The sequence below is a fragment of the Lemur catta genome, chromosome 11, assembly GCF_020740605.2.
Source record: "Lemur catta isolate mLemCat1 chromosome 11, mLemCat1.pri, whole genome shotgun sequence".
NCBI classification, from domain to species: Eukaryota; Metazoa; Chordata; class Mammalia; order Primates; family Lemuridae; genus Lemur; species Lemur catta.
In genome coordinates this window covers 13,338,279-13,352,975 of record NC_059138.1, presented here as the reverse complement: position 1 = coordinate 13,352,975, position 14,697 = coordinate 13,338,279, and the positions used below count along the sequence as shown (strand labels likewise).

General features: G+C 35.1%; 1 protein-coding gene across 1 annotated transcript in view; it reads left to right on the top strand.

Moving 5' to 3' along the window:
• TRIM24 (tripartite motif containing 24) overlaps positions 1–14,697 on the top strand; it is a 99,472-nt gene that overhangs the window by 29,414 nt on the left and 55,361 nt on the right. The window contains exons 2-3 of the mRNA XM_045565323.1: positions 9,147–9,265; positions 11,204–11,351. Coding sequence (XP_045421279.1) covers positions 9,147–9,265; positions 11,204–11,351 — 267 coding nt within the window. The remainder of the gene's footprint in view (positions 1–9,146; positions 9,266–11,203; positions 11,352–14,697) is intronic.

The following is a 14,697-nucleotide window of genomic DNA, read 5'->3' as shown; positions in this document are numbered from 1 at the left end:
TCCTATCTATAAGAACAGTTGGGATGCAAATTCTTAAAAGCCTTGTGATTCTTATTTCAGAAATCCTATCTATAGGAACAATGGGAATGCAAACGTTCAATATCTAGTGCCATGTTACCAGGAAATGGGCCAAAGTGTGACCTGATTAATGCTTACTTATAACTCTGTTTCTTTCCAGAATTCTTGTTAGCCCTGTGAAGGTTAATATTTAGGATATGTCTTTTTGAAGAATTGGCACCTTTATCATTATGCAGTGTTTTCAGTTTTTATCTTTGGCGATAGTCTTTGTCCTGAAACCTACTTTTTCTGATGGTATTATTAAGTCTTCCAGGTTTCATGTGTTGAAAGAGGTTCACTATGTACCGGTTACCATTTCAGCCACCATATCTTGGGCTGCACTTTTACTACTTGCCCAAGTGTAATGAGTCAAAACACTTATACACGCAAGTTACATGAAGCACTTTTATTACTCACAGATAGGCAAGGGACAGTAGAAGCCTAGGATTCATTGCGAACTGCCCCCCGAAGGCTCTGGAAAGCTGTTTAGGGTAGATGGACTCTTGTCTGTGTACCACAGCTGAGGAACCCAGTAAAGCAGCCCACCCTGGGTTTTAAGTCCTGGGGCAACATGATTCTCTGGGCTGAAGCACTGAAGGACATCCTGTTTGGTGGAAGATGAGGGGAGAGGAACAGAGAGACCAGGCTGTTTGTTATCAAACCAAACTGAGGTCCACTGGGGTCCCTTGCAGCCAAACCAAACACTGGAGCTGAGAGTTGCAGCCATGCAAGGAGAATGAGCAGCTATACTTAGAACCTGAACTCCTGGATCACCAGGGTTTTTAAAGGCAAGGGTAGGCAAAATTGCAAATCAATATGTGGAGGTTATACATTGGCCCCGCCTGAAAAGGTGGGATATCCTGAAGTGTTGGGGGGAGGGGATTGCCACAGGTGAATTTAGAGATTCTTGGATTAGCAGAAAGAAATTTTAAGGCCCCTTGGGGAAATTTAGGACAAAGAATGGCTGACACAGTTCATTTCCTTCATTGCCTTTTATGTGCATTTTCCATCTTGTGGGGGTTTCTGAAAAACAACATATGTTAGGATGCTATCTTTTAGTTTCTGCAGGGAACCCAAACTCTGGCTTATGTGGAGGGCCATTGTTCTCATTTGGTTTCCCATTTACTTTTCAAGGCCAGCCAGGTTCCTGGAACTTCCAAAGGAACTCGAGATTTTCCTTTATTTCCATGTTTGCGGGGCTCGGCAGGCCCCTCAGAGTAGTCTTTGCTCAGTCTCTTGTTCTAGCCAGCTCCTCCTATCTTGGGATTTTTCGTTCCCAGCACATTCTACAGTTACTCAAAGTGGGGAGAACTGGCTTGGTACAAGGCTGCCTGGAGAACTGTCCTGCCATATGCGTATGGTTTGAATGTGAGTCTGTTAATTCCAGGTTTTTTTCTTTAACCTGTCTATATTTAAAGTAGGTTTTTTTATAGACAGCATTTAGTTGGGTGTTTTGGTTTTATATGTATGTATGTTTGAATAGTGAGCCATTATGATATTGACAGGACCATGGACAGAGCACTATTTTGCATTATACAGATCCTTTCCTTTGTCTTTCAGGGACGTAGGAATATAGTTTCCTGACTGGTGGTGTTCCATCTTGTGGTTCTGTCATTCAGCTCTCTTGTGTCTGTGATCTACAGTATGTAAAAAGAGACTTTAAATCCACATCTCTTTCATGGAAGTGGGCAAAGAGATGCCAGCCATTTTTAGCACGTAATGTCGGAGCATGAGCCCTTCTTTATGCTTAGATTTAGAAACCAAAACTTCACAAAGAGAAGATAGCAAATTATATCCACATCTCAAAACCCAAAAGCTTGAAACGTTTAATTTGTAGAAAAAAAGAATAAAAACAGATCCTAGTAATTCCAGTTACTTTTGTAAGTGTATAATTTGTGATCTATCATTAATTTTCTAAATCAGTTATGTGTTTTCACCTTATAATTATCTAACCATGTTTCATGATTTTAGTAAACATAGAAACTAGATGGGTAAAGAACATTAACCTCAATAACTCTTTAAAAAATGTAAAAATGTGACACTGGAAGTATTCTAAATTAAGAAACAGATGGTTTCCTTGTTTAGCTTGTTTCCTGCACATACTCTGTATTCATACCTGTTGGCATTGGCAAAAAGAAGCAATTTATAGCATCTGGTACTGGTCCATTTGCTTTACTATTTCTCTTTAAAGTTGATTCTCTGCTTGCCTTTCTGATTTTAAATCTTCCCTTTTCAAGAGGAGAGTTCAATTATATTTCCAACAGTATTCCCACTCTTCCCAGGATGGTATGTCAAAGGAATCACTTACCTTACCTAACATTGAGCTACAGTTATACATCCCATTAATGACAGGGATATGTTCTGAGAAATACCTTGTTAGACAATTTCATCATTGTGTGAACATCATAAGGTGTACTTACACAAACCTAGATGGTATGGCCCACTCCATGCCTAGGCTATATGGTTTAACCCATTGTCCTAGGCAGCAAAACTGTACGGGATGTTATTGTACTAAATATTATAGGTATTCCAGAATGAATGTTTTAAATAAAATAAAAATATACTGTAGGCAATTGTAACACGATAGTACTTGTGTTTCTGAACATATCTAAACCTAGAAAAATATGGCATAAAAGTAAAACATGTTACACCTGTTTTGGACACTTATAAATAGAGCTTACAGGACCAGAAGTTGCTCTAGGTGAGTCAGTGAATGAGTGGTGAGTGAATGTGGTAGCCTGGGATATTACTGTAGGTTTGTTTACACCAGCATCACCACAAACACATGAGTAATGTGTTGCCCTATGATGTTACCGCAGCTAGGATGTTACTAGGTGATAGGAATTTTTCAATTCCAATTTTATCTTATGGTATCACCATTGTCTGTGTGGCCCATTGTTGACTGAAAGGTAATGTGGCTCATGACTGTATTGTATCAAATATGATACCTGGGTTTTCTTGTACTGAAAGGGGGCTTGGGAATGAAGTTCTGGTAGAGATGTAAATTTGGGATTCACTAACATTTAGCCTCAATTGTTCCTTGTTAGGTAGAAGTATGTCTATGAGTCAGAATTTATTTGTAACCTTAGTAGATCATACTTCGAGGAAATCAGGTAAAAGAGGTCATGTTGGTCCTCATCTACCTGATTCACAAAGAGTCCACTGTTGTCATCTGATTTTTAATTGGAGGTTACAGGGCTTATTGCATAGGTTTATCAGGTACCAGCTTTTGGTTAGACCCTTTATATACATTTACTTGTATATTCTTTATAGCAAGCCTGCCTCTAAGTTGTTTAATGAATGTGAAATACTTAAACTTTTATTTTGAAATAATTATACGTTCATGAAAAGTTGCAGAGAGATCCCATGTATCCAGTTTTGCCATTGATTACATCTTACACACCTATAGTACAATATCAAAACCAGGAAGTTGACATTGGTACTTTAGTGTATATAATTCTATGCCACTTCGTCACATGTATAGATTTGTATAACCGCCATCACAGTTAAGATACAGAGCTATTCTATTACCACAAAAAGCTCTCCCTCGGTCACAGCCATCCTTTCCCTGTTCCCTGTCCCCTTTCTTACTTTTAGGGAAATCACTGATCTGTTCTCTATCTCTGTAATCAGGTCATTTTGAGAATATTATGTAAATAAAATCATTCATAAGTGACCTTTGAAATTGGCTTTTTCCCAATCAGAATGATGCCCTTAAGATCAACCTGATTTGTTGTATAAAATAGTTCCTTTTTATTGCTAGTAAGTAGTATTCTGTGATATGAATATACCAAGTTTATTTAACCACTAATTTATTTAAGGAGATTTGGGTTGTTTCCTGTTCTTTGCTCTTATGAATACAGCTGTCACAGATGTTTGTGTTCAGGTTTTTGTGTGGACTTGTTTATTTCTCCGGGTTGCCTAGATGTGAGATTGCTGAGTTATATGATAAATGTATATTTAGTGTTTAAAGAAACTGGCAAATTGTATCCCAGAGTCGCTGTACCATTTTATATTCCCACTGTTGAATATATGAGAAAATCAGTTTTGCCAGCGTTTGATATTGTCACTACTTTTTATTTTAGCTGTTCTAAAAGCTATGTAGTTTATATCTGATCATGGTCTTAATTTGCATTGATCTAATGGTTAGTGACAGAACATCTTTTCATGTGCTTATTTGCCATGTGTATATCTTCGTCAGTGAAATGTCTCTTCATGTCTTTTGCCCATTTTCTAATTGTTTGCTTTTTATTGTGACATTCTGAGAGTTCTTTTTAGATATGAATCTGTTGTCAGATATTTGGTTTACAAATATTTTCTCCCAGTGTATGTTTGTCTTTTCATCCGCTTTACAGGGTCTTTTTGCAGAGCAAAAGTTTTTAAAATTTTCATGGAGTCAAATTCATTAAAATTTCTTTAAGAAAACTTGGAATGTTTAATGTGATCTTCAATGGAAGCATTTTTTAGGGGGGGAGGACGACACAGAGTCTTGCTCTGTTGCTCAGGTTAGAATGGAATGCAGTGGCGTGATCACTGCTCACTGCAACCTCCAACTCAAGTGATCGTCCTGGTTCAGCTTCTTGAGTAGCTAGGGTTACAGGCATGCACCACTATCCTCCGCTAATCTTTAAAAATGTTTTGTAGAGACAGGGTCTCACTATGTTGCTCAGGCTAGTCTTGAACTCATGACCTCAAGTGATCCTCCAGCCTTGGCCTACCAAAGTGCTGGGATTACAGGTGTGAGCCACCATGCCCAGCCAAGGTTTTTCTTTTATGGAATTGTGTTTTTGGTATAACGTCTAAGAACTCTTCACCAAGTCTTAAGTCCTTAAGATCTCTTATATTTTCTTCTAAATAGTTTTATGCTTTGCATTTTACTCTCCTGATCTACTTGGAGTTAATTTTTACGTAAACTGTGAAATTTAGGTTAAAGTTCAATTTTTTGCCTGTGGGTACCTAGTTGTTCCAGCATTATTTGCTTGAAAATGCTTTTTTTCTTCAATTGAATTGCTTTCACATCTTTGTCAAAAATCAATCTCACTGGTGTGGGTATATTTCTGGGTTCTATTATTTTCATTCATCTATGTGACTGTCCTTGCCAATACTACTGTCTCAATTACTGTATCTATATATTAATATCAGTCTTAAAATTGGGTGTAGTCATTCTTCTCACTTCTTTCCTTTTCAAAAATGATTTAGCTGTTCTAGTCCCTTTGCCTTTTCATATAAAATCTTTGACTAATCGTGCCTGTATCTATAAAAAAATCTTGCTGAGATTTTGATAGGAATGCACTAACATATAGGTCAATTTGTGGATGACATGGTTATGAATGTTGAGTCTTCTAGTCCATGAACACAGTATATCTCTCAGAATTTAAGTCATCTTTAATTTCTCTCATCCGCATTTTATATTTGTCACTGTAAAGATCCTTTTCCGTCTGTCAAAAATCAGTTGGTCCTACTTGTATGGTCTATTTTAGGTTCTCTATTCTGTTTTATTCAACTATGTTTCTGTCCCTTTGTCACTAACACACTTAGCTATAACACACTACAGCTATACAGTAAGTCTTGAAATTAAGTAGTGATTCCTTCGCTTTATTCTTCTTTTACAATATTGATTTAGCTATTATAGTGTATTTGTATTCCTATATAAATATTAAAACAATCCTGTCTATCTACAAAAAAGTGTTGCTGGGATTATGTTAGGAGTTGTTTTAAACCTATAGATCACATTAAGGGGAATTGATGTCTTTACTATATTGATTATCCCAGCCCATGAACACTATCTCTTCAGTTATTTAGATCTTCTCTGATTTCATCACCATTTTGTAATTTTCGGCATACAAATCTTATGCATGTTTTGTTAGATTTACAGCTATTTCATTTTGCTTAGAACCAGTCCATTGCCATATATTTACAGGACTATTCAAATTATCTTTTTAATACTGGGTGAGTCATGGTATTGTGTGCTTTTCAAGGAATTGGTCCATTTTACCAAAGCTGTCAACTTCATGTTTGTACATGTTTTTAGTTTTACCCCAGTATCCTTTTAATGTCTGTTTGGTCTGTAGTGATAATGTATCCCCTTTTGTTGGCAAGTTGTATCTTTTTCTTGTGAAGCTTGCTGGAGGTTTGTTGATTTTTATTGACCTTTTCAAATAATCAGCTTTTTGTTTCATTGACTTTTCTCTATTTTAAGTTTTCAATTTCATTGACTTCTGCCCTTAAAACTTCCTACCTACTGCAAGATGGGAGTTGAAGTCTGTGTTCCCTACTCTGCCTTCATTGACATCCGGATGGGGAGGGCCTCCTCCTTATTGGTGGGTGAGGATGGAAGTTTAGGCTCCCATCAGAAGTATAATGAAAATTATGTATGCTCCATCTTTCTTTTCTGTGAAATGCATTGTGACATCTTTATAGATTTTAAATATTCTTTGCCAATATTTTGTTTTAGACATATCTTCCAGTTTGGGGCTTGTCTTCTCAATTTATTCGTGGTAATCTTTTGACTAGCTGTAGTTCTGTAACAAAGTTTAATATATTAATCTTTCCCTTATAGCTCTTGTTTTTTGTTTCTTAAGAAATTTATTAGGGCTCCAAGGTCATGAAGATATTCTCCTATATTGTGAAAGTTTTATGGTTCTTGATTCATTCAAAATGATTATTTTTTGGATCAGGTAAAATTGTGATCTCATTTCATCCCCCACTTCCCAGTAGTAGTTTCAGCAACATGAAAAGTTCATCCTTTTTTCCACTGGTTTCTGGTGCCACATCTGCCATATATAAAGTGCACATATATGTAAGCCTGTTTCTGGTATGTGTGTTCTATTTTTATTTACCCTTACATAAATATGAGACCATTTTAATGACTACATAGTTTTATAAGTCTTATTAATAAATCATTAAATATGAAATGTCTGATTTCTAATCAAAAGTGTAGTTTATTATATTTCAAACAAAATCAGTACAATTAGTCAAAGTATGTGCCTAAACTATCCACACAGTTTTGCCATCTAAGTGGTAGCTTGTGTATGCCCACAGCAAAGAAGCCTAGAGGGCCAGTGGTGATGAAATCACAAAAGGTGTTTTCCACAGCTTGTTCAGAATTGAATATTTTTCCCTGCAAGAAGTGGTCCAAAGCCTGGAAGAAGGTGTAGTCAGTTGGTGCAAGATTTGGTGAATATGGTAGTTGACAGAGAGTTTCCAAGTCCAGACTCTGTAGTTTGAGCAGCTTTGTGCAACACGTGGTTGAGTATTGCCTTGCAAGAGGATCGACCTGTCTCTGTTGGCCAATCTCAGCTGCTTAATCGCAAACATCCTCATCATTTTGTCCAATTGGTTGCAGTAGACATCTGCTGTAATGAATTGACCAGGTTTCATGAAGCTGTAGTGCAGAATACCAGGACTGGACCACCAGACAGACATCGTTAACATTTTTTGGTGAATATTCAGTTTTGGACTGTGTTTTGGCACTTCATCTTTATCCAACCATTGTGCTGAACACTTGTGATTGTCAAAAAGAATCCGTGTGTATCACATGTAACAAAACAGTGTCGTGACAGCAAAAAAAAAAGACTTTGAGGCAATTTCTCTTTTGATGCTCATTTAATTCATGCAGAACCCATCTATCCAGCTTCTTTACCTTGTCAATTTGTTTCAGATGGTCCAATATTATTGGAATAATAATGTCAAGCCTTGCTGCATAGGTTGAGATGGATTTGCTTCCACGACAGCTTTTAGCTCATCTTTATTCACTTTGGTCTCAAGTCGCCCATGTGGCTCATTTTCAAGATTAAAATCACCAGAATGGAATTTCTCAAACCATCGACATACTATGCATTCATTGGCCACATACTTCCCAAACACTTAGTTGATATTTTGAGCTGTTGCATTAGTTCCACGTTGGAACTCATATTCAAAAATAACTCAAATTTTTGACTTATCCATGGTTTCACAAAATTGTTCTAAAAAATTTTGAAAGATAATCAGTCACAAGCCAAAACATGCATTTGGAAGACTGAAGATGTACCTTCACAATAAAAATAAAACAATTGTCAAAGTGAAATGTCAGAGATACCAACTGTCAAACTTAGTACTTAAGGAAATCAGACATATCATACTTAATAACCTATTTGGTAGTTGTGTCCCCTCAGCTCATCAAAATTCTATTGAAATCCCTATTGGGGCTGTTACTAGAACTGTGAGGTCTATAGATAATGTTTGGGGAGCATTGGCATCTTTACCATCACAAACATGTTTTCTTCATGATTTAAATATTTTTAAGTGTTTTGAAGTAGAGCTTAACATGTTTCTTCACAGTGACATTTACACAACCTTTTAAAATTTATTCCCAAGTACTTAATAAATTTTTGTTGCTATTGTAAAATGGAAATTTTTTAAAATTAAAATTTGTTTGTATATACAAATGAAATTAGCCTTTAGATTACTTTGTGTTCTTTGTTATGCAGTTAATTTGAAAAATATATCTGGGAACCTTATTGTAGCCTTTTTGGTATGAATTATGCATCAAATTTATATTAAATTTTAATTCATTCATAATTTTATTGTTTTACCAAGCACAAAAAAAGATGATTCTTTTTTCAAAGAAATACTATTTACCTTTGTTAAAAGGGAAACAGAGTACAGTGATTCTTAATCTTCGGTGAGATTTTAAATGAAATGAGTATTTCTGTCCTCTACTTGTAGAAATACTGATTCTATAGATCTAGAAAACCAGAGCTTCTTGTTTTTTTAAGAATCTCTTATGTGGTTCTGTACATCCCTGTTTGAAAACCACTGCTTAGAGAAGTTGCTAAACAGTAAAAAACAGCCCATGGGGGGATATTTAGTGGTGGGGGCGTGGGGGATCTTATTTAGAAATATGAGGATTTGTGCATCATTTAATATATTTTGTGTGAGTATATATAAATAAAGTTCACATATGCTTTTTGTCATGTAACAGCAGGTATGAATTTTAAAAAAGACTGTAGATATTGTGAAAGAACCCAGTCACAGCTTGGATGAGATGTGTTGGTTTAGTACACATTATATTTGTATTAAAACTTAGAATGCAATTTTGTCTTTCCCAGTTGGAGTCATTCGATGCCCAGTTTGCAGCCAAGAATGTGCAGAGAGACACATCATAGATAATTTTTTTGTGAAGGACACTACTGAGGTTCCCAGCAGTACAGTAGAAAAGTCTAATCAGGTAAGTGTATTAAATCTCGAATCTTTTGCCTCTTCTTGATAAGGCAACCTAAAATGCTGGAGGACTCTAAAATAAAAGGAGCCCCAAACCATAGGCCATTAGTCTATAAAATTATGTGATATTTTAAAAGGTACATAATGAAAAATTCAGTTAAGAAATAAAACAGTGCCAATACTAAAGCCCATGATTGCACCCCACATTCCTTGTCCCCTCCAGAGAAAACCATTAGACTATATTTGATATTATTTTATTTCTTTGTACTTTCACTATGTATTTCTAACTAGATTTTTATTTCGAGCTCTTTTTCATTTTTTCTATTTTAATAATAAATTCTACAATGATACATAAGAAAAACACCATGTCTTTGACCAGTAAAGTTTCTACATGCTAAAAAAAAAGTCATCTTTTCAATATGATATTAATTTGAAAGCCTCATCTGGTAGCATTGTCCAAGGTGTTGGATTTAGAGATCCAGTGGTATTTTTCTTTCTTACTTTCATAACTCACACGTAGAACATTTTGATGGCCCCTTAAATCTAGATGTCAGATCCATCATGGAAGATGTGTAGCACTCCAGCAGGGGTTAGCCATGCTGAGATTAATTCTAGAGCATGCACAAGTATGGTTATTAGTCTACTTTTGGATCGTGATTCATTGATTTTTCCTCTAGATAACTGCTTTAATTCAGAACAGAAAATCTGAGAAGGAACTAAATCTGGTTAGGGAAAAATTATTAGCTATGTTTATGAGAACTCTTTTTAGTAATCACATAGCTAACTTCTGTACTTCTTGTTTCATTTTCAGCTTTTTGTTTCTTGGGGCAACTATAGGAATTTAGGGTTCACTGTAAATGTGCATAGCCACTACTAACTAAAACACTTCTTTTTATTGTTTTAAAAGTATCCACAATTTTACTTAACCTCTCTGGAAGTTCCCTTCTGAGTACAAATGATTTTGTTTCTGTCTTCCAGTGTGTTAAATCTATCAATTCACTTCAACCGTGATGTATTTATACTAGATACTCTTTGTTAGTCATATTACTGACCAGTTGTACTTCATCAGGTGAACTCTAGTAGTTCACGTGCATGCTCAATCTAGAAAACTCGAAAGTAACATAAATAATCAACAAGATAGAGTATTGGTGGCATGAAATGACAATAATAGGATATGAGAATTGAAGGGATTCTAATCTAAAGGACAGGCTCTTCTTGCCTGGGGCTTTTGGAACATGCTGTTCTCTCTGCCTAGAAGGCTTTTCATCCAGTAATTGCTGACTCAACTTTCATATCTTGCTAATATGATCTTCTTAGGAAAAGCCTTCACTGGATATCTCTATTCTCTCTTTCCCCAGCCTTCCAACCCCACTAAAATAAGATCCATTTCTTCATCATATGCTCTTATAACTTCTCGTGTATATTTCCTTTATGATACTTCACAGTTTGTAGTTGTATGTTGGTATACTTCTTCCAGTGTTGTGCTTCTGCTTTCCATTTCATCTTCACTACTCAGTAAAATCTGTATTATCAATATTACCCTCATCTTAAAGATGAGTGCTCTAACCTGCCCAAGACCACTCAGCTAATAAGTGAGGTAACCGGAATTTGAACCTGTACTACTTCTATGAGACTATAGTTATCATAAGGGCAGGGGACCATGTTTGCTTTTCGTGATGTTCTATCCACAACATCTAGCACAGTGCCTTGGATATTTAGGATATTGAATTAAGGAGAAAATGTACTTTTATTCTTGCCTATTCACAGTTTTTCCATTTCTTATGGATATAATTTAACATGTAATATCAGTTTAAATTTACAAACATTGTTTAGAAGATAACTGACTGAGTCCAGTATGGTTAATATATCATTTATGTATAACTAGTTGTGTGACCAGCTTTTCATTTTCTCAAAAATTCATGTGACATGTTTCTTTTATTGTCAGGTGTGTACAAGCTGTGAGGACAATGCAGAAGCTAATGGGTTTTGTGTAGAGTGTGTTGAATGGCTCTGCAAGACATGTATCAGAGCTCATCAGAGGGTAAAGTTCACAAAAGACCACACTGTCAGACAGAAAGAGGAAGTATCTCCAGGTAATAAATTAGTTTTCATTTCTTTTTTTCTCTCTCTCTGTCTTTTCTTCCTTCTTACACCAACTTGTTTTGACAAACATTAAATATACTCCTATTTCTTAATACAGAAAGGTCTATGTTACTGCTTTGTGTTTGAGTCAATCAGTGTTTGTATGCCTATACTATATTCCAGGAACTTTGCTAAGTACTAGGAATGAAAAGGTAATGAAGACAGGTACTTCCTGTATTTTAGGAGTTCATAGTATGGGGAAGACTATAAGCAAATAAGTAGCCATAGTTTGGCTTAATAAGTACCATGAAAAGAGTACCAAACTCAGATTTAGAGATTTAGGTTGGAGGCCAAATAACTTCACTTGAAAGAGAGCTGCACCTGTGGAAACAGAAGGATTGCTTGGTAGCATTCAGGTTACATTTGAAGTGTAGTCCATAAAACTTCTGTCTGGTCTCAGCAGTGTGTGTGTGGGTATAGAGAAGAATCGGGTATATGTAGGGTACAGGTTTAGCTGGACAGGTGTTACAGAAATTCAGAAGGGTAAGAGATGCGTATAATGTCATGTCGAAGAATTTTCAGATTTTAACAGGATAAAGGAAGGAAGTGGAGAGTGTCAGTTGACAGGGTAAAAGAAATGGTTAGGGACTAGAGATGGCAATGACATACAGTGAAAGTAGTAAGTAAGAATTGAAAGTTAAAAAGTAGATGTTACTAGAATGGGAGGCTTGAATTTATGATTATAGAATTGGAACCGTTATGGACAAGGAAAATTCTAAGGTGCAGCTGTGGAGGAAGTAGCTAAAACGAAGCACAGGTCTCTGGCTTGTTTTATAATCCATTTGAACTTCTAAATCATCCAGGATGATGATGAGATTTAGGACTAGGAGGATGATTGAGAGTCAGGTTCCAAATTCCTCAATAAATAAAAGGAGTCTATAAATGGGTAAGATAATATAATTTTTCTGTCTAAATCAGAAAGAGGACTATAAGTAATTATCCCTGGACAGGAAGCACAAACTAGGATGTCCTAAGCACATAAAGCCCAGATGGCATAAACATCAAGGAGGAAGGAGCAGCGAGCTATGAGGATAATTCAAATTGTACCATCTTTACATTGCTGGAATTAATTACATTTGGTCTTGATGTATTATGCTTTTAATATTCTTGTGATATGTTGCCAACTTTATCTGGTTATTTTCCTTTTTCCATCTGAATTTTGCATATTTACCTTCTTCTTTTTGAACTGACCAGGTAGGTTATGTTTTGTTTTTATCCATAGATAACAGCTACTGAATTTATCTAATTACCTGTTCTCATTTTTTAATTCATTACTTTTATCCTCAATTACTCTTATGTTATCTTAGTTTTAAAATTCTATTCCTAATTTCATTAAGTATTCTTACTTATTTTTATTTTTGTCTTTCTTAGAATTATAAGTTTTAAAGCTTGAATTATGATTTGCCACTTTGATTTCTGCTATTTTTTAGATATGCTGCATTTATGGTTACCAGGCAGTTGGGGATTTATGAATTTTTGTGTTTGCCTGTTTTCTACTTTGGTAGATCTGTAAATGATAGTTTGGGAAATAAAACCATGATATATATAAAATGCAAAAAGCACGTTATTGAACAGTATGATTATCATGAACCCAAGAATTTTTTAAAAAGAACAAGGAAAATTTTCTTAGTGCTCTAGTTTCATTTCCACTTTCAACTTTATTAGTTTTATTCTATTATGGCCAGAAAATGTGAGTCTGTTAACTCATTCTCCTTGCTGGCATGCATTTAAGGTTTTTGTGAGGGTTGATAATTAGATGAAAATAAATTTCAGATAAATCAAAAATTGAAATCAAAAAGAACCGATTAAAGTATACCATATGGGGGGGTGAATAAACATTTTTATAACTAGAAAGGACAAACACTTTCTAGAAGCAGTTCTCAAAACTTAAAGCCAAAAAATATGTTTGGTGAACAAGTAGCATAAACTAAGTCAGTCTGGGAAAAATATTTCTAAAATCTTTGGCAGACAATATATCTATAGTATGTACAAATCAGTAAGAAAGAATTGGACAGAAAAACAGTACTGGTTATTAGCAGACAATTCTTAAATACAAATGGCTGATAACTGTGAAAAGTTATTTTGATCTCAGTTATTAAAGAATTGCATCTTAAGATAGTAAAGTCGCTCTCATTCTCTCTCTCCCTCTTTCCTTCCACCAACCCCGTCAAGTCAGCAAATATTAAAAGTATTGAGAATATTCCCTGTTAGGAAGATAAAAGCCACTCTACACTAGTAGGAGTACAAATTGGTATAATTTTTTGGAGGACCATTTACTTGTTTCTGTGTAAATCACCCTTTGACCTCACAATTCTACCACTAGAAATTTATCTTATGGAAGCATTCAAATGATGATGAATTTCATGTTTATTTCAGCATTATCATACAATATTGAAAAATGAGAAACTTCTAAATGTCTTCTAGCAGCTGGTATATCCATTTTATGGAATACTATACAATTAATAAATAAGATTGAGGTACATATATTTATCACAGAAAGGTTTCTAAGAGTCAAGTGAGAAAAGCATCTCCCAAGACATTTATGAAATGCCATTGTTTATTGTATAAAACTAATACTGTATTATATACCGTATGTAGTTCCCTACACATAAAAACAACCAGAGGAACACACATCAGGTTATTAATAGTAGTTATCTCTGGAGGTGGGATTATTTCTGAAATGTTTGGATTTTACCTTTAATTATTAGATAAATTGGTGTTTACTATTTAATCATTATTTATATTCTGATTTTCTCAACTTAACATTATAACATTTCCCAGTTTTATCCCCACACAGGAAATTTAGAGAAAAGCCACATGGATAACTGAGGTATAATAGTGAAAACATAATTATTTCTGTGTTAATAGCATCCTCTATTAGGAGTTTTACAAAAGTGATGAAATCATTCATTACTCCTTTTAGACATTTGTATCAGGTTTTCTTTCTCTTGTCTCTCTTTTAGAGATGGGGTCTCGCTATCTTGCCCAGGCTGGCCTTGACCTCTGAGGCTCATGTGAGCTTCCTAAACACCTGGGATGACAGGTGCTTAACACTGCACCTGCTTGATTTTATGAATTGTATTTTAAAAATATCCCATATTTGGGACAGAAAACATCCAATTGATTCATACTCACTTATCAGGGCTATCTTTTTAATTATACACTTAGACCTTTCACACACTCCTGAATTAATTTGAATTTCTACTTGGAAAATAAAAAGCTGATTTATTTTTTCTTCTGAAATGGTGAAAATACATAAATTTTAATATCTGTAACACTTAGTGTTGGTTATATTGT